This window comes from Lycium ferocissimum, chromosome 5, assembly GCF_029784015.1.
Source record: "Lycium ferocissimum isolate CSIRO_LF1 chromosome 5, AGI_CSIRO_Lferr_CH_V1, whole genome shotgun sequence".
NCBI classification, from domain to species: domain Eukaryota; kingdom Viridiplantae; phylum Streptophyta; class Magnoliopsida; order Solanales; family Solanaceae; genus Lycium; species Lycium ferocissimum.
The window spans coordinates 63,423,505-63,443,011 of NC_081346.1; the positions used below are offsets into that span (position 1 = coordinate 63,423,505).

General features: G+C 34.8%; 2 protein-coding genes across 5 annotated transcripts; one reads left to right on the forward strand and one right to left on the reverse strand.

Moving 5' to 3' along the window:
* The first annotated feature begins 12,035 nt into the window (after window positions 1-12,035).
* Window positions 12,036-17,174, forward strand: LOC132057031 (uncharacterized). 4 transcript variants are annotated; one of them, XM_059449468.1, is made up of 7 exons: window positions 12,036-12,305; window positions 13,399-13,626; window positions 14,759-14,825; window positions 15,105-15,436; window positions 15,628-15,769; window positions 15,986-16,111; window positions 16,687-17,174. In XM_059449468.1, the coding sequence occupies exons 1-7, from the start codon at window positions 12,284-12,286 to the stop codon at window positions 17,069-17,071; spliced, it is 1,302 nt and encodes a 433-aa protein (XP_059305451.1). In that variant the 5' UTR covers window positions 12,036-12,283; the 3' UTR covers window positions 17,072-17,174. The 4 variants fall into 4 exon arrangements, with proteins under 4 accessions (XP_059305451.1, XP_059305452.1, XP_059305454.1 ...); XM_059449469.1 differs by having other exon boundaries at window positions 13,402-13,626; XM_059449471.1 differs by having other exon boundaries at window positions 12,037-12,305; window positions 13,405-13,626.
* Window positions 17,175-17,981: 807 nt separating this feature from the next.
* On the reverse strand, window positions 17,982-19,038 carry LOC132058460 (F-box/FBD/LRR-repeat protein At3g26920-like). The gene has a single exon (XM_059450955.1). It carries the CDS (start codon window positions 18,891-18,893, stop codon window positions 18,090-18,092), a length of 804 nt encoding a protein of 267 aa, XP_059306938.1. The 5' UTR covers window positions 18,894-19,038; the 3' UTR covers window positions 17,982-18,089.
* Between the last annotated feature and the right edge of the window lie 469 nt (window positions 19,039-19,507).

Below are 19,507 nucleotides of genomic sequence, written 5' to 3' on the forward strand. Positions count from 1 at the left end.
AAAACATAACCATCAAGTTTAAAAAGAACAATCTTGCAGGGTTTCAAGAAGCATCACCATCCTGGCCAATAAAAGAAAGGGAGAACAGCCCAAGTAGGGGACAAAACAAGTGAGAACAAAGCTCGAGCAAAAGCAATAGTCCAAGCACACAAGTTGAGGGCAGTGATTCAAGTAATATTACAAAAACAGCAAAGCAGCTAATTCTGAACACATCATCAGATCCACCAGGTGAAGATAAAGTGACTATAGCAGAAAATTTTCAAGGAACTGACACTCTAGAAGATTTTGATGGAGCAGTAAGGCAACAACAAGAAATCATACCAGATGAAGGTAACTCAACAAATAATGGGGATGAAGTATTAGTTTACCAATTTCAAGAAGTGAGCATTCAACAGGAGAACCACGACATGACTGAGGCTATTAGCAAAGACAAGGGACAGGTAACTTTAGTTGGGGAATCCAAAGCCAACAACAATCTGAAGAGTGGAGCTAAAGACCTGGATGTGCATTCAATTGATCAAAACATAAAAGCGAAGTAGAGATTTGGTGATCTCTCACCTAAGATGTTTGAAAAAGGTGGGGGGTAAAGCAAAGAAGAAAAGCGATCAGACACAAGTGCACCACCTAGTAGTGGTGTTCATACTAGAAGACAAAGTTAGCAGATCGGTAATCCATGATGAACGCAATCATATGGAATATCAGATCAGTTAATACAATGGAGTCTTTTACAAGGATAATCAAAATGCATCAGAAGTATCAGTTTGGTTTCATAGAATTAATGGAACCTTTTCAAGCATCTGACAAACTGGAGGAATACAGGAGGAGAATTGGATTGCAGCATGCTTTAGTAAACAATTCAGGGAAAATTTGGGCTTTTGTGGATGAAATGTTTGATTGTCAAGTGTTAGTGGATCACCCACAACACTTGGCAATTAAACTATCCTTCAGAGGAATTCAGGATGAAATGGTGATTTCGTTAGTATATGCAAAATGTTCACAGGCTGAAAGAATGGAACTTTGGGACTCTTTAGAAGATGTAGCTGTAAACATGGATGTGCCATGGTTGATAGGGGGAGATTTTAATACTATCACTGATGAGGAGGAAAAATATGGTGGATTACCTGTCACCATCAATGAAATTCAAGATTTTAGAGGTTGTATTCAGAATTGTGGAGTTACAGATTTGGGTTTTAATGGTAGTAAATACACTTGGTGGAATGGTCAAAGTGGAGAAGACTGTATTTTCAAAAGGCTGGATAGATGCTTGGGTAATCAGGTTTTTCAGACTAAATTCAATGGTATAAAAATTACTCATCTGATCAGGAATGGGTCTGATCATGCTCCATTATTAATTTCATATTCTGGTGAAGTTACCCCTATCAAGAAGCCTTTTAAATTCCTAAATTTTTGGGTTAAGCATGAGAGTTTTATGGAGACGGTTAAGGAGCATTGGTCAGCTGACTTCATGGCAAATCCTTTCATACTTTTTCATCATAAATTGAAAAAGGTGAAGGCTGCTTTGGTTCAGTGGAGTAAAAGCACTTTTGGCAATATTTTTCAAGAAATAGAAGCCTTGGAGGAAGTGATTAAGGTTCATGAAAATCTATTTGAAACACAACCTTCACCTTCAAATAGGGAAAGGTTACAGAAGGTGCAAGCTGATCTGAATAGATACTTACATTTGGAAGAGGAATTTTGGAAGCAGAAAGCAGGAATGCAATGGTTTAAGGACGGGGATAGAAATACTAGGTTTTTTCATGCCTATGTGCAGGGGAGAAGAAAGAGGCTGAAACTAAACAGAATTCAGGGGCCTGATGGGAACTGGATAGAAGATTCTGATGGAGTTGCTAATGAAGCCACTAGATTCTATGTGGATCAATTCACTAAAGAAGATGACCCAACTGATTTTGATATACTAACACACCTGCCAAGACTGATTTCTGAGGAAGATAACAGGTGGATTGAAGCAATGCCAACTAGTGAGGAAGTTAAAGAAGTGGTGTTTAAACTAAATGGAGAGAGTGCAGGGGGACCCGATGGTTTTACTGGACTATTTTATCAAACATGCTGGGAAATTATTGGTGATGATGTTACTAATATGCTAAAATCTTTCTTTTGTGGGGCTGATTTGCCTAAATTTGTTACTCACACTAATTTGGTCTTATTACCAAAGAAGAATGTCATCAATACCTTCTCTGATATGAGACCTATTAGTTTGAGCAATTTTGTGAATAAAATTTTTTCAAGGCTGATTCATGAGAGATTGGTGGATAAGCTAGAGGATATAATTTCTTTGAATCAGGCTGGTTTTGTCAAGGGCAGGAGTATTGTGGAAAATGTTCTCTTAACACAAGAGATTATTTCAGACATCAGATTGAGATCTAAGGAGGCAAATGTGGTAATGAAGCTGGATATGGCTAAGGCATATGATAGGGTTTCTTGGTTGTTTCTAACCAAAGTCCTCAGAAAGTTGGGTTTTTCAGAGTTATTAGTGGATATGGTCTTTAGGATCATAAGCAATAACTGGTATTCTATTTTGGTCAATGGTCAACAACATGGTTTCTTCCGATCTTCCAGGGGAGTAAAACAAGGGGACCCTCTATCCCCTACTCTTTTTATCCTAACAGCAGAGGTTCTTTCTAGGAACCTAAATGTTTTGCATCAGAAACCTCATTTTAAAGGTTTTGGAATGCCCAAGTGGAGTCCTAAGGTGAATCATCTTGCATATGCTGATGATATGATCATTTTTACATCAGCAAATGTCATTTCTCTACAGCTGATAATGGAGATTTTGAAGAAATATGAAAAAACTTCTGGTCAGAAGATAAATATGGAGAAAAGCTCAGTTTATATGCATAAAAATGTTCCTGGGGACATTAGCATTACTGTGGAGATAGTAACTGGTATCAATAGGAAAGAATTTCCTTTTGTATATCTGGGATGTCCTATATATCATTGCAGAAGAAAGAAGGAATTCTTCAATGCTTTGCTCATCAAGATTATGAACAGACTGCAGGGATGGAAGGGTAAGATGTTGTCCTTTGGTGGAAGGGCAATTCTTATAAAGCATGTTCTTCAGAGTATGCCAGTACATCTGCTTTCGGCAGTTAATCCACCAAGTGGGGTGATTAATCAAATGCATAAGATGTTTGCACAATTTTTCTGGAGTAATACTATTGGTGGTAGAAGCAGACATTGGGTTTCATGGAATCAATTGTGTATACCTCATTCAGAAGGGGGTCTGGGATTTAGATCACTTCATGATGTGTCACTTGCCTTATTCTGCAAATTATGGTGGAATTTCAGAACTAAACCTTCTCTTTGGAGTGCTTTCATAACTAATAAGTACTCTTTGAAAAAGAAAATGTCTTTGTGATTGTGCAATGGAAGTATGGAACCCAAACTTGGAAAAAGATGTTGGAGGTCCGGGAATTGATAGAGCATCAAATTTGGTGGCAGGTTCAGATGGGGGACTCTCAGTTTTGGTTTGATAATTGGACTGGTTTAGGGGCTCTTTATTATGTGATCTCTGAAGACAGATATGATGATAGAATTCAGAATGTTCATGAATTTGTAACTCAGGGTAACTGGAATATTGCAAGGCTGAATGAAGTTTTGACTGATGAGGTGGTAGAGCATATAACAACCAAAATCAGACCACCTAGGGAGCCAAGGGGAACTGATAAACCATGGTGGTTGTTGGATTCAAAGGGGGGCTTTTCTGTAAAATCAGCCTGGGAGTTTATCAGATTAAGGGGACAGGAATTGGACAGATATAAATGCATGTGGGTGAGAGGTCTACCTTTCAAAATATCCTTCTTTTTGTGGAGATGCTGGAAGTACAAATTACCTTTGGATGATGTATTGAAGAAAATGAATTTTAATATGGTATCTAGATGCTGGTGTTGTTCAAACCCTAAGGAAGAAACAATACATCATCTTTTTCTCTCATCTGATACTGCTAAAGGGACATGGTCATATTTTTGTCTCAGGGCTGGCATTAATATGGAAGGTTTACATCTGCAACATTTAATACTGAAGTGGTGGCAAGCACCAGTAACTGATAGGTTGAAGCAGATATATCAAGCAGTTCCATCAATTATTCTATGGGAATTATGGAAGAGAAGGAATGGAATCAAACATGGGCAAAGAAGTATTGGATGCAAAGTCATATATCAGGTGTATTCAACTATTCAAAGGCTAGTTCAAATTAGAAATCCCTCATTTAGGGATTTACCTAACAAATGGAGTGACCTGATTCAAACGATGGAATCTGGAAGAGCTAAGCTAAAAGTTACTAAAGTGATTTGGCAATTACCACCACTAGGGTGGTGTGTTTGTAACACTGATGGGGCATCAAGGGGTAACCCTGGAAGAAGTGCATATGGGTTCTGTCTAAGGGATTCTGAAGGAAACCTAATTCATGCACAAGCTGAGGACATTGGTTTTGCTACTAATACGGAAGTTTAGATTGTTGCAATTCAAGAGGCTTTGAAATATACCAAAAGCAAAGATTTTCGAATATAATCATTCAAACTCGATTCGAAATGGTGCGTAAAAATCTTGGCTAATGGTTGGAAACCACCATGGAACATTGCCGGGTGGGTGGAAGAGATTACGAACCGAGTAGGCATATGAATGTACCGTTTACTCACACGTTGAGGAGGCAAACAAATTGGTCGATGCACTAGCAAATTATGCTTTAGATCACGGGTCTTTTCAATCTCGGAATTTTCGGATTTAAAAACACATATGAGAAGAATTTTGAATAGTGACAAGAGTCGATACCGTACTTGAGAATCGGGAGGTGCTAAAGATGGGAGAGAGTCACAAGTAGGAGAGTTTTCTACATCGTAGTATACCCGAGGAGTTTTATTCTAACTGCGTTTGTTCCTTTTGCGTATATTTTTAAGTATCGAAAACAAAAGCAAAAGCAACAAAAGTACAAAAAAAAAAAAGGCAAGAAATTTAAATTGCAACCGCAAAGAACAAAGGGGGAAGAAACACAGAAAAGCATATACGTACTTTCTTAAGGTTAACTTTGATCAAGTAAGGTGAGGGTTGAAAGTCTATTTTTGGTATTAGCATCGTATGGTGCTCATTCAAATAGGCAGAGATCAACTTTATTTGCTTTAAAGTTAACAAAGAGTGTAACGTATACATACAGCCAAACCACCATTAGAAAAAAATACAAGTCATAACATCAAGGCAATGGAGAAGTTACAGGAACAACAGAAAAGATTTGGGAGGTGTAATTTACCTTTCAAGAACACATCTTCAATCCAACATCGACACATGAATTTGATGCGAAAACCAAGCTCAACAAACACCAACTCGGTCATACAGATTTCAAAGAGAAGGATTTCAAATATACAACGAAAGGAATAAAACCAAAGATGAAAGCAGAGCCACTCACCGAGAATTTGAGAGGGAAGTTTCTGGTCTTCAAACGGACACACACACTCAACTCAAAATTGCACAAGCTCAACATCGAGGTTTAGATCGGCTAATTGAAGCTGGTTTTACCTGGAGAAGAGCCAACAAGCGAAGATGATTCCACAACCGGAGATGCGAATCGAAAGGAATTCATCACCTTCGCACCACGGCGGCGAAGGGACAAAGACAAAAGGCGGAGAAAGAAAGAGATGAAGCCCCGATTTTTTAGGGTTTCTTTTAGGAAAGTCACATTTGATATTTGTTTTTCTGTTGCTTTGTTTTCTTTATTTTGTTTTATTTTGGGCCGACCCGGTTTTGGGTTGGGCTTTTGAACATTATTTTTCTGAAATTAATAAAAAGCCCATATGGGCATAATTGATCAAAAAAAATCCCTGAAGAAATTAAAGAACACGGTCAACAAAAATGAGCAGAGTAAGGTAAAGCTCTATCAGGACAAAAAGAAAGGGTAAAAAAGGAAAGACAAATAAATTAATTATGAACAAGTGGACATATGAAACCAAAGAAAGAAGAATATGCACTATCATTAAGGTTCAGTGAAATTTAAAACCCCAATTATACGTAAGTATAAACATAATTAGCAAGAAAAATTCAAGCGAACTAAGATTAATTGGCTAAACCTCATTGGATATTGTCTTGTTTTTGTACTTGTATTTTCATTATTGTTTAGAAAATAATTATCTATACTGGTAAAATTTACAGTCAAGAAAACTTCGACCTCAACTCTCAATTTTCCTGACTTATAACTTACCATAACATTCTTTGCATGAAGACATAAACTAAGTGTTTAAATGACTCATGAAAGTTATGATAAAACTTAAATAATTTCCATGAAATCATGTAAACGTTTATCATATCACTTGAATATTTAAAACATTTTTGGAAAATGCATCCTCATCCGTTTCAACTGGACACACATTAATACTTTTCAAGCATTTAGTCTAACACATTAACAACATCAAATTAGTGAAAAAGGACTTTAAAATGAAGGTACATCTAACATACTGACTCACCTCAATATCTTCTCCCAAACAAAAGTATACTCCAAAATAATCTATATTAACAATATTGGTTCACATTATTAGGAACCCAACAATATCCAATTGAAGTTCGTCATTGGCAATAAATACTTTAATTCTTTTTTTCAACATCAATCACTTAGTCTTTCTCCAATAATTCAACCCACAACATTTATTTAGGTTAATGAAGCCATTGAAATCAATAATTAATCAACATCCCTCTTCTAATTTCATGGTTCACCTCATTCTTCTGTATTAACTTTAGCTTTAAAACACTCATTTTTAATGTGCTATTTTCTTTTGATTAATTTAAGGCAACATCTCGAACATTTGTCTTTGATGTGGAGGATTTGGTCTAACCCCACCTTTTTCATACACAAAACATGTAGATTATAAAGAGTGGAGGAGGACATCTATCAATCTTACCTCCTTATTTAGAATCTACAATATTGTAACTTACAGTTCGCAAAAATATTTATGGAATTTAATAAACAAGAAGACTTCCATAACTTTTAATGTATTGTTGAATCACTGATTTAGTGGTGTGCCCTACCCGTTAATACATTTCTATTTCATATTCATTCCATCATCATAGTGGAAGAAAGAATGAAGAACTTACCTTTTTTTTACAAATTGATGAGTGTTCTTGGAGATTTAACGAAAATCTTTAGAGATTCACGAGTTTTAGCGTTAAAACTTGAATTAGGAAGGCGTTAATAATTAAAATGTTGTAAAAATCTTACCTTACGATCACCAGGAGGTTGGGGTCGTTCTCCTCTCTCAAACTGACTCCTAGTTGAGATCTTCTTTTTCTCCTATCCCGATGGATGGACGAGCATATAAGAAGTGAGTTTTAAAGAGGAGTAGTACTCTCAAGCTTCAACGCTGCTCCTTTTCTCAGTTAGGTTGCTTGTTTACGCTCATTGAAGATTCTATCTATCTACACAAGATAGTAAGAGTAATGTGAAAATATAATCTTAAGATTCGCGTCAAGAAAATAATAATCCAGAAAGGAAAATATCGCAACAATCATAGTATTTGATTTCAATATAGTGAGTGATACAATCTCTATGAATCCTTTGATGGCCGCCACGAACAAGTGAATTTGATCTTGAACGCCTTGGTATTTGATTTGCCTTAGTTCTTAATCTTCGGTTATTTGAAACTTGTAGAGGAATGCTTGAATAGTTGCAGCTTGTAGAAAACTTGTAGTGTTTGATCCATGAGCTCCCTCTGGCTTCTTGTTTGAATCCCGATGTCTCTTTATGAAGACCCCTATATATAGTTATAGGATGGAAGGAGTTGTGATGAGATCACAAATTCTGTCGACCAATCAAATTAAAATTGAAATGAAAATATTTGATTGGTCAGAACATGTCATTTGTACACGTGACTCATTTTCATTGACTTTTTATTTGACTAGACATGCTATGTCATTTTGACATGTGGCATGATCCTATTATCTCTTTTATTTGACTTGGCGGACTATGTTATTTGACACGTGGCACCTTACTGGACCTGTAGAATAAGATGACATTTTGGACTTGGCAAAATGGGCTCATCATTTGTAGCTCAAACCAATGGACTAGCCCAACCAAATTAGATCATTAATTAATTGAAAAAACAACACAAAATGCGCACTATAGGTAAATTATTTACACGAAAATGCCCCTCCATAAACTACTTACACCAAATTCCCATAGGGTACAAAATAATTACCCGACGCGTGTAAACAAAAGCAGTGCTTTGTATTCACCATGATCTTGCACAACGTGCTTGTGTGTGCGCATAGTGTTTTTAATTTCTATGTTTTTTTTTTTTTTTTTTTTGATCTTTTTGTTTTATGTTTCAAAATATAAATAAAATACAAAGATAAAAGTATTAGCCAATTACTTTTAGTCTAATAATATTATAGAAAAATTAAATAATTAGACTACAAAAGAAGTAATTGAAAAAAATACTAAAGTCACTAGCTTATTTATAAAAACTTAAATGAATAGAAAATATATTTTAATTTTTTTTTTTCTCTTTCGGAAATGAAAACAAAATTTATATATAAAAATATGACTCTATTTACTAATAAAAATTAACTTGATAAAATGATATAAAAATTAAAATATCAAAATAAACTTAAACTCTATTTGTTGTAGTTTCTTATTATAATTTTTTTTTTTGAAGGAATTAACCCGTCTTTTATGATACCTTGTCAGCAGAGGCGAATTTACATATAAAGTTTGGGTCAAGTGAGCACATGATCACTTCACTAAACTTGATATATTATGTGTATAATTCTGAAAACATATCTAATACTGAATGAAGGAACACATGGTCAAATCAGGATGATTGGAGCACTGGTTTGGGGCTGTGTTTATTTCCTCAAAGTCTCGGGATCGAACCCGAGCTCATGCACACGTGTTTCTTTTTACTACATCTAGTGACTTTTTTTCGCTTTATTTTTAATTACCCAAGTCCCAAAAGGCAAAAAAAAACAAAAAACTCCATAGGCGCTAATCCGCAACGAACCAAAGGCAAAAGAAATAAAAAAAACCCATAGCTAATGGTGAACCCATCCTCTTGAAATCCTAGATTCGCCTCTGCCTGTCAGTATATCATATACACTAGTATGTAGGTATCATAAATAGGGTTGTTCAAAATCGAACCGTAATTGATAATCTAATGACAAAATTGGCTTATAAGTATTGGGTTATCGGATTTACGGTTGGTGGACGGATTAAAATTCTATAGTTAACCGTTTATCGGTGGAGGGACGGATTACTCAATTTTCTTATCGGGTAACCGTTAATCCGTTAAGAATTATTCTATTTATAATTTTACCCCTAGGTATATATAAAGTATCTATAAATTTTTGCCCAAATTTTCCTCCAAGTGTAACCCTGAACGCTATTTGTCCCTTATATTTGCAAAAGTTGAGCACTTTTAGTCTTTAAAAAAAAAAAAAATTCCTTAGTGGCTAAAAACCAAGAGTAATACATGACCTGCACGTGAAATTAAAAAAGAACGCCTCAGCGCTCGCTCACCCCCATATCAGTCTATTGCCTTCTTCTTTCAAGAATTGTATTTCCATGGTTTTTAAACAGTACTCAAATCGCTGCAAACATGCTCACAAACTATCTGATAAATACCTAAAAGATAATACTCCATATCTGCATACCAATGGCATATTGATATGGAGGCTATAATTTTGATAATTGCATGTGGAAGATGAACTAAATGTTGTGAGTTTTAATTTTTATTCTCTTAGATTTAGCCGATACATCGCTCGAAAAGTTCTATTCCGATACCGAACCAACTGGTATCTTATCGATTGGCTAGCAGATTATTACATTTAAAAGCCGATAACCGAAAAGCTAAACTGTTAAGCGTAATTATCCGCCCGATAAGCAGCCTTAATCATAAAGTACTGAGAAGTTTTTCTAAGGAATGAATCAGCCCTTTATGATATCCTGTCACTATATAACATATACCATTTGTGTATCATAGAGGATCAAGAAGTGTTGTATTTATTGTTTAAGGAATGACTCAGTCTCTATGATACGTTGTTAATATATGATATATACCATGTACGTATCATAGAAGGTTAAGTTGCGTTGATACTCCGTCAGTATATGATATATACCAGATCGGTATCATAGAGAACTGAACTCTTTTCCGAAGGAATAAACAAGTCATCTACGATGTTCTATCAATATATGATATATACCATGTAAGTATCATATATGACCGAGGAGTATGTTCTTTTGAAGGAATAAACAAGTCTTTTATAATACCTTGTCAGTATATGATATATACAATGTGGCCATCATAGAGAACTGAGTAGTACTTTTTTGAAGGAATAAATTCGTCATCTATGATACCCTGTCAGTATATGATATATTACGTAGGTATCATAGAGGATTGAATAGTATTTATTTTGAAGGAATGAACCAATCTTCTATGATACTCTGTCAGCATATGATATACCATGTGGGTATCGTAGTATACTGCAATAATATACTTAATTGCTACTGATTTGGTATACTATGCTAGAATAAGTGTTTTGTGATATATATATATATATATACTATATCCGTTATATTTTTGCTCATATAAAAAAAAAGAATAAAATTAAAGGAGCCAAAACTTGTATAGAATTAGATTATGAAAAAAAAATTTGAAAAGAATAAAATTAGAAAAGGAAAAAAAAGTGAATAAAAATCACCAGAAATTAAAAAAAGAAGAATAAAAAAAGTGAATGAAATTAAATTATAAGAAATAAACTAAAAGAAGCAGAAAAAAGTGAATAAAATTAGATTATGGAGAAAAAAAAATTTAAATGAAATTGAAAAAGAATAAGAAATAAAGAAATAAAAAGAGAAAGAAAATAGAAAAAGAACGAAAAGAAAGAAGTTAGAATTAAATATGGAATCAAATTACGGTAAAAAATAAAATAAAGAATAATATGATTTGAGAAAAATAAATGAACAAAAAGGAGAAAAAAGAAAAAATAAAGAAATAAAATGAGAAAAATAAAAGAAGATAAGAAGTAGATACATAAAAAATAAAATAAAAAAGAGGCAACAACCTACAAAAGCAACACTGGCTAGTAAGGATAACAGTTTTAGGGTATGAAAATAAAGGAGTATGGCACGATAATTATTTTGTGTGCAGTGGACATTTGTATTCTTTTTCTTAATTAAATTTATTTGTTGGATAGAAATAATAAATTTAATTATATAATTCACAATATTTATCTGGACTAATATTTCTTGAATTTAATATAATCCTAATTCCTTGCAAATTTAAATTCAATAAAATTTCATCGCCCCCACCCCTTTCTCCAGAAATAAAAACGTACTAAAGGAATCGCGTGCTGCGGCGCCCAACTTTCGCTCACTACAACTCTCCTCACTGCCTAGGACTACCTCAATGTGCCATAAAATTGGAGACGTGTTCCAATTGGGGTTGAGATTTACGTCTAGAAGAAGAGTAAATTTAAACTATTTCCAATATATTAGAACTATCTTTGACCCTTTTTGGAAAATAAATTTAAAGGCTACAAAAATGAATTGACCGGTGCCAACTACCAAAACCCTTTATAAGAGGAAATGAGATTTCTTGTCCATTTGTAATTTAAATGGAACAAAATCACCTTTTTAGATCTTTTATGTGTTACTCGTCCGTCTCAATTTAAGTGTCTTATTATTATTTTTTTAGTCTGTCGCAAAAAGAGTTAGTAAGTTTTTCAATTCTAATATTTTATATGACAAGTTTAGAATCATAAGATTTAAAGGACTACATATATCTTTAATTTAAGACCACAAGATTAAAAGAATCTTCCTTTATTTTTTAAACTTCGCGTTCGATCAAGTTAAAACACTTAAATTGAAACGAAAAAAGTATTTTCAAATCTCTTATCTATAAAAATAAAATTCTCATGTAAACAAAGCGTAAAACTAAAAGCATTTTTTTAAAGTGGCCTACAAATCCACTTCTCCTATTTATAATAAGTATAGCTGCGTGAAGTATGTGAAAATTGGGGTGTCACTGTGACAAACGTGAGAAAATCACTCTTATGCCCCGTTTTCCAAGTCCCTCCACCTTGTGCCAGCAAAGCTGTAGACCCCACAACAAATGGCGTGTGAAAAGATAAATTAAATCTCCTACATATCTTACAGTACTTGACCATCTAATTTCTTCTTGATTAAGGCAAATTGGTCTATATAGTAATATACATCATCTGAAAGTAATGGTAATATTGACAATTTGAGGTGTGATCCTTCACTCACTGTGCTTTAAATTCATTAGGAACTATGGAGCAGCCACTGTTGACAGGTTAGTCTTTTTCCATCATCATTAATAATTAAAGCTTGAATCTATTATGTTAGTTTATATACCCTTTTCTTTCTTTAACAATTTTCCCATTTTATATATAGCTAAATTGCTTAAAGATTGAACCTTTCCTGTTAATTTGCATACCCTTTATTGCTTTAACAATTTTTCCAATTTTGTATTAGCTAAATTGCTTAAAGCTTGAATCTTTTATGCCAGTTTCTATACCCTTTGCTTGATTTTCCTATTTTGATATCTTAATTGCTTAAAGCTTGAAGCTTTTCTGTTAATCTTTGTACCCTTTCTTGCTTTTGGCTAGTTTAATTGCTTAGACCTTTAATGTTTTCTGTCAATATTTATGCCTGATTGCCATTTTGCATAGCTTTATTCCTTAAAGCTTGAAGCTTTTCTGATAAATTCTTAAACCCTTTTCTTGCTTTGGCCTTTATGCATACCATAATTGCTTGAAGCTTGAATCTTTTTTGTAAAATATTTATACCCTTTTATTGCTTTCTGATTTTGTATAGCTATCGCTTAAATTGAACCTTTCCTGTTAATTTGTATGCCCTTTATTGCTTTTCCTGTTGTGCATAGCTTAGTTGCTTATATCTTGAACCTTTTCTGTTGATTTTTATGCCCTTTTCTTGTTTTAACAATTTTGCATAGCTTCATTGCTTAAAGCTTGAATCTTTTCTGTAAAATTCCTATGCTGAGAAATGAACACATTCGTAAAGACCAAAACATGAACAACTTTGGCTCTTTGAAGAAGATAATTTCTTAAAAATTAAGCATGAGCCATCCGTAAGTTCGATCACTCAGATGCCCTTTTACTGCTAGTTACATTTTGCATAGCTTCATTGCTTAAAGATTGAATCTTTTCTGCGAGTGTTTTAACCCTTTTCTTACTTTGCCCTTTTTGCATACCTTACTTGCTTAAAGCTTGAATATTTCTTTCCTCAATTCTTATACCCTTTTCTTGCTTTTCCCTTTTTGCATACCTTAATTGTTTAAAGCTAATCTTTTTGTCAATTCGTATACCCTTTTCGTGCTTTTCCCTTTTTGCATAGCTTAATTTTGGATTCATGTGATTTCTAAGAAGCAGGGAATGGAGCAAGCGAAACAGGTCAAAGAGGGAGTGAGAGATGGGGTTCGTATGAGTATGTGGGAAGGGCGGGCTCTGTGATACCCACGACTTCCTTGGCTGGATCAGAAGTCAGTGTCGATGAGATTCGGTCTGCTGCTTCTATGTCAGTTCCCTACTCTCCTTCTCTCCATGCCCCCTTAATCAGCTCTCCTCAATCCCAACCTCAGCCACAATATTATGGTAAGTTCCCCTCAGACTCATAATTTCATTCCGGCTTATTCTATGTTGAGTTCTATATACTACCTCCATTTTATATCATATGGTAGTGTTTGATTGAACATGAATTTTTATCAAGAAAAAGAACTTTTGGCATATCAATAGTACTTTTAGAGCTAGTGGTTTTAAACATGTCATGACACTTCTATGGCTATAAGTGTTTTCCAAGGTTAAAGCTAGAAGTTTAAAGTTAAACTAGTTTTTAAATTTAAAGAGAGTGCCTTTCCTTTTGGAACAGACTAAGAAGGAAAGAGTGGCATCGTTTAATCCCAGCTTATTCTATGTTGAGTTCTATATACTACCTCAATTTTATTTCATATTCACTGAATTTTTTAAAATGAAATTTTGGCTTACCAAAAGTACTCACAGAGCTAATGGTTTTAAACATGTTGTAACCAAGTGGACGTGCCAGAGTGGTTATCGGGCATAACTAAAAAGGTCTCATTCTTTCTGAAGACTAAGAAGAAAGAGTGACCTTTTAATTTTTCTGGGAAAAAAGGTCCTTAACCTTTGCTTTTAGCTTGTGCTATTACAATTTTACTTGATTTTCTTGGTTTTATTAAAATGTACAACACTTTCAAATTGTTTTCTAGCTTTGGGGCTTTCAATGAATTAATGAAGGGGTAATAATCCTACCTTCACCTTTGAGTAACGAGCTTCTGATACTAGTATTACAAGATGGAGCTAAATACATCTTCTTTAATATGGGCTGGACAGCCTTCTTTTTTCCCTTCTTCTGTATAAACCCATACCCATATAATGGTGTTTCCTTAATCATGGTTGCATGTTGATTAGCACCAGAAATATCTGGTCTTATAACTTGCATCAAGTTTCAACGCCATGGTTTTTATGAATTTTTTGAGTACATTAAAGCTATCTGGATAGTATTTACTGTCTGATTTTAGTGGATGATACGATGTTGATGCCTTTACTTACTAAAGAGAATGTTTATGCCCTTTTTGGTTTACTTTGGTAAAGCTCACAACTGCGATTAGATTACTCTCTAGAGTATGCATATGAATCCCCTGCAGTATATTCACTATGTCTTATTTGTAACATCGTGTTAGTGAATAAATGATATGCTCTCTTGTTGCAGAGCAAGGGCTTGTTTATCAGGGTGGGTACTATGGAGATGCAGGTGAAACTACCGGTGATCTACGGAGGTAATTACACAGCATTCTTCTTAGCACGGGTCTTTCTTGGGTTACATAGGCCATATTGAGCATTTGAAATAATTACCGTTAATGGTTGCACTAATTTCCTCTTCTGCTGACTTTAGGACACCAATTAGTGTTCTGAAACAAGTAATGAGAACAAGGAACATACAATTTTTGAAGAGTTACAATATAAAGATGATTTGCATATGTTCCTTTTTGGCTACTTGAATTTTGCTTTATGGTTGTTTTTGCAACAGCATCTTGATTAACTAAATTTTTTGGCAGGCAAGTGCTAGATGAAGTAGAAGTACGAGAGTTGCTTATAGATCATGTTGGCCATCGCTGCTGTTGGGGAAGTCGTCCAGCTCGGACCTGGAAGATTCATGCAATTGAAGACTGCAATGTCTATGTGGGGACGCTAGAAACTTTTTCGGAAGAGAGAGAGACAATTATTGAGAAGGAGCTGTACTCCGGTGGCAGCATTGGCGGAAAGGACAAGGGGCCTGAAATGGGAATATGGGAGCTGGATTTAAGGTCCGAGTTTCCTGTTTTATTTGTACCTTACAAGGAGTCAAGGCTGAGAATTCCTCACTCAGAAACTATTGAGAAATGTTCAGGTAATAGACATGGTTGGTGGATAGTCATTTTGCTTTGTTAATAGTATAACAAAATAATCACTTAAAAGAAGTATAATAAAATATACCTGATTCTTTCATATCACCCTCTATTTCTTAAGTTACTGTTGTACTACTGTCTATGTATTTTTTAACACTTTCCCTTTCATGATTTTTGCTTATTTTCTTCACAGGTTGTGATGGTCGAGGAAATATAGTTTGTCCTACTTGCAATGCAGATCAAGAGCCAGGGTTTTACAAGGAAGGTCAAAAGGCCCAGTGTCCGACTTGCAATGGAAGGGGTTTAATTGCTCATAAGGACGGATCTGACACAATGTGAGCTTTTGACTGATAGTTAACTGTTGCACTAAATTTTGGCATTTCCTGGTCAAAGTTTATTCTTAATGCCTCGACTAAGTATAGATGAAAGAGTTGAAAGAGTCAGTTATCACTCTTGTACTCTTTCAGCATCCAAATTGCATTCTGCTTTCATTAGTATTTATTTGCTAGTGACTGTTGCAAGTGATTTACTGAGAACCTATTTTCATGCAGATGCTTGAATTGTAAAGGTAATGGGAAAATTCCTTGTGCGACTTGTGAATCTCGTGGCCTCGTTAAATGCCAAACATGCCAAGGTGGTGGTTCTCTTTTGACACGGAAAGTAGCTGTTGTTAGATGGTAATCCATCTTTACTTTTGATTCATTTTTACTCTGTCATGCATATTAAAATCAAGGAAATCATGGGGCTGTCAACTGACGTCTAACTTGGACAAAATACCTAGTCTTTGGATATTAACAAATGCTGTGTACATAAGCTAATTTTTTCTGTCTTCATAGAAATGCACTAATCAATCGGTGTAAACTACTGAAACTTTTAAGAGAAGTTTAGTGGCTTTGCCTGTGAATGACAAGGCATACTTTATTTCTTGAGCTAGCCTCGTTCTATGCGCCTTGTCGTACTCGTGTCTAGAGAAATTAAAGGACAATAGCCCACCAAATACCTTCATGAAATGAAAAATTTGTTGCAAAAAATTAATCCTTTGGTGGATCCGTAATAGTTCAGTCCAGAACTGATGTCTGTAAATCACTTGCCTAGTTTGACATAACTGTATGCCATGAAGCATGAACGACGAGGACTTATAGCAAATAGTACCTTATCTTATCCAATACGATTTGAGGTATCTTGTAGGTTCTTTTGTACTGGTGTAGAGGGCATGGATTAATATAATGCGCAAATTGACTTATTTTCGTAGGAAGACACGTTCAACCCGGAAAGTAAACGCTACAAGTGGAGCAGCTTCTGTTCCAGATGACGTGTTTCACAGAGCAAAGGGAGTTCAGTTGTGCAATAACCAAGCTTATCAGTGCACACCAGCCTATTTTGCTGATTCGTATTTCCTTAACAGGTTCTCTTCTGAAGTAATTGCAGAGAGGCCTTCTATACCTACTACTGCAAGGATCATATGCGAGCGCCACACTATTTCAGTTGTTCCGGTGACTCGCGTGACCATGACTGATCGTAACCGCTCCTTCAGTTTCTATATTATTGGAAATGACAGAGAGGTTTATATGAAAGACTACTATCCTTCTAGGTTTTGTTGGGGCCTTTGCCCTTGCCTGGAATGGTTGAAACTATAATTGAAGAACTGAATTTGTTTTCATCATTGGCCTGAGTTTGTCTCGAGAGTTCAATGGGAGTTCAAGTTGGTTTTTGTATAGGAGAATATATGATGTGTGCTTACTTGTTCCCAGAAAAGAAATTAAAAAAGATTGTCTTCCAATCAATAATAGTCATGTTGTTTCATTTGTTATTGGAGTATCTATCGGATCATTCTATTTACATATGCTATTCTAGAAGACAAAAGGTCATGAGTTTTTGGCTTAATTTTTCTCCTTGATATGCTCATTCCTGAGCAATTTGACAACATTCCTTAAATTGCCCAAGTTTCTCATTATATGTATGCACCTAAGTTGCGACTTAGCGGTTAATGAAGTGGTGAAATTATTAAAGGTTAGGATTCAAATTTTAGTAGAGAAAAGATGTTTAAGTAATTCAAAAAAAGTGCTAATGATTCCTTCCTTGTGTTGTCTTGGTGAGTAGAGTTATTTAGAGCCCGTTTGCATTAGCTAATTGTAAATAGCTGATAAATACTTGGGGATCGTTTAGTTACTGGTTAGACAGCGAGTTATTCATGCATCACAACCAACATAACTAGTACCACATTTGGTAACGTTTTGGTTGTTTTGTATTAAAATTCAACACACCAAGTATGATTTTTGGTCAAGAGTTCACAATCTCACATACATAATACACGTATAGGTTATGAGGGACTCTATGTATTACTTATGCAGGGTAGAAAATAGAACATAACGGATTCATACATTACTAATACCTGCATAATATTAGTCAACAACCAAATGACCTTTGAAGGATCCATCGTGAGTGTGACGACATTTTTTACGAGAAGAAATCTTTAAAAGGATAGAACATACGTCGTCTTAAAAAAATATAGTTTCTAACAATCAAAACCCCCTTTAAACTATATTGTACTGATAATGAGATTTTGATTTGGGGTTGACATCAAGAAATGTCACAACAACATTTGAAGAAGTTCTAGGTTACTTTAACACCAACTCTAATGCCTCTTCTGATATGTCAGCATAGCTGGGCCAAACGATTATCAGTTTTTCCAATACTTTTTTCCAATACTTGTGCATTCTTCAGGAAAAATCTTAGCAGCTCCATCTCATTTTCTTCATATTTGAAACCAGCCAACTGAATCAACCTCAGATGAGATTCGAAGCACTCAATGCTTTCACTAAGGTGATGCAGCTTCCAGTTCTCATTCCAGCCAAAATTCTCATCAGAAAACAAATTAAGAACCTCCAAATTCAGAGAATGCTTGAGCAATAGCATCATGACTTGCATCCAGGCTTCATCGATTCCTACTGTCAATTTTAAGGACTTGAGCTTATAAAACAAGACCGGAAACTTTCTTACTTGATGAGATACGCTATACACACTAGAAATAAAACTCATGCATAATTTCAAAGCTGATGTAGAAGGAACATTCTTGATCATCTTACGCACAAGCATGCCAATTTTCTCTATTGGGCAACCTGCATAAAAAAAGAAGATGTGAACAACTTCTATAGAGAAGAGATTCTCTATAATTATATCCTTTGCCATCGGAGCACCATATTTCAAGACCCTGAGATACGGGCAAGAAATCTTGACATCACAATTACTGTAAATTTTGCCATTGTTAACATAGTTTATTACAGACACATAAACGAGAGACGTCGAAGCAATATCAAGCACAGTCATAGTCCCAAAAGTACAATCTCCCAACATCAATTTTTCTAAGAGAAGGCATTTTGAGAATAAACAACTCGTCAAATGCTCGTTTGATAACTCAACTTCCACAAGATGAAGCAATTTGAGTTGGGAAAATCCCATATCGTCTCACCAGGACAAAAACTTTACACAAGTTCTTGCACATTTCGCCTTGTTGCAACACGAACCCAACGAAAAATAGTCCCTTTATCGAAAAAATTGCCACAACAGAGCTTAAAGCAAACAATACTATCTCTCTCTCTCTTTAAATAAAATTTTGATGAAAAAGTATACAAAGTACACGAAAAGTTTATAAAAATTAATATCTTGTATTTATATAATTGTAAAAAGTGCGTATATAAGTTGTTCGGTTCAATTTTTTTTTTTTCCGGTTTGTTTTTAACAAAATCAAACCAAACCAAAACCAAATATTATCAATTTTTAAATATTTAAAATCCAAATAAATATTGGTTTTTTATTTGGTTTGGATAGGTTTTTAAGCAAACTGCGAACACCCATAGTGGAGGATTAATACACTGTTCGTTCATCCTTATGGTTTGTGGCTTTGGTCAGGAACCCCCTTGGTGCTTCTCTCCGACTTTTTTCCGTGATTCGAAGGCTGCTATTAGTGTATTCCCGAATATAGAATGATTTCGACCTCCTTATGATGTATTTAATCTCCATGAAAGGAGAATTTTGTGGATTTTATTAAAGTATTTGATTGACGGGAAGAGTCC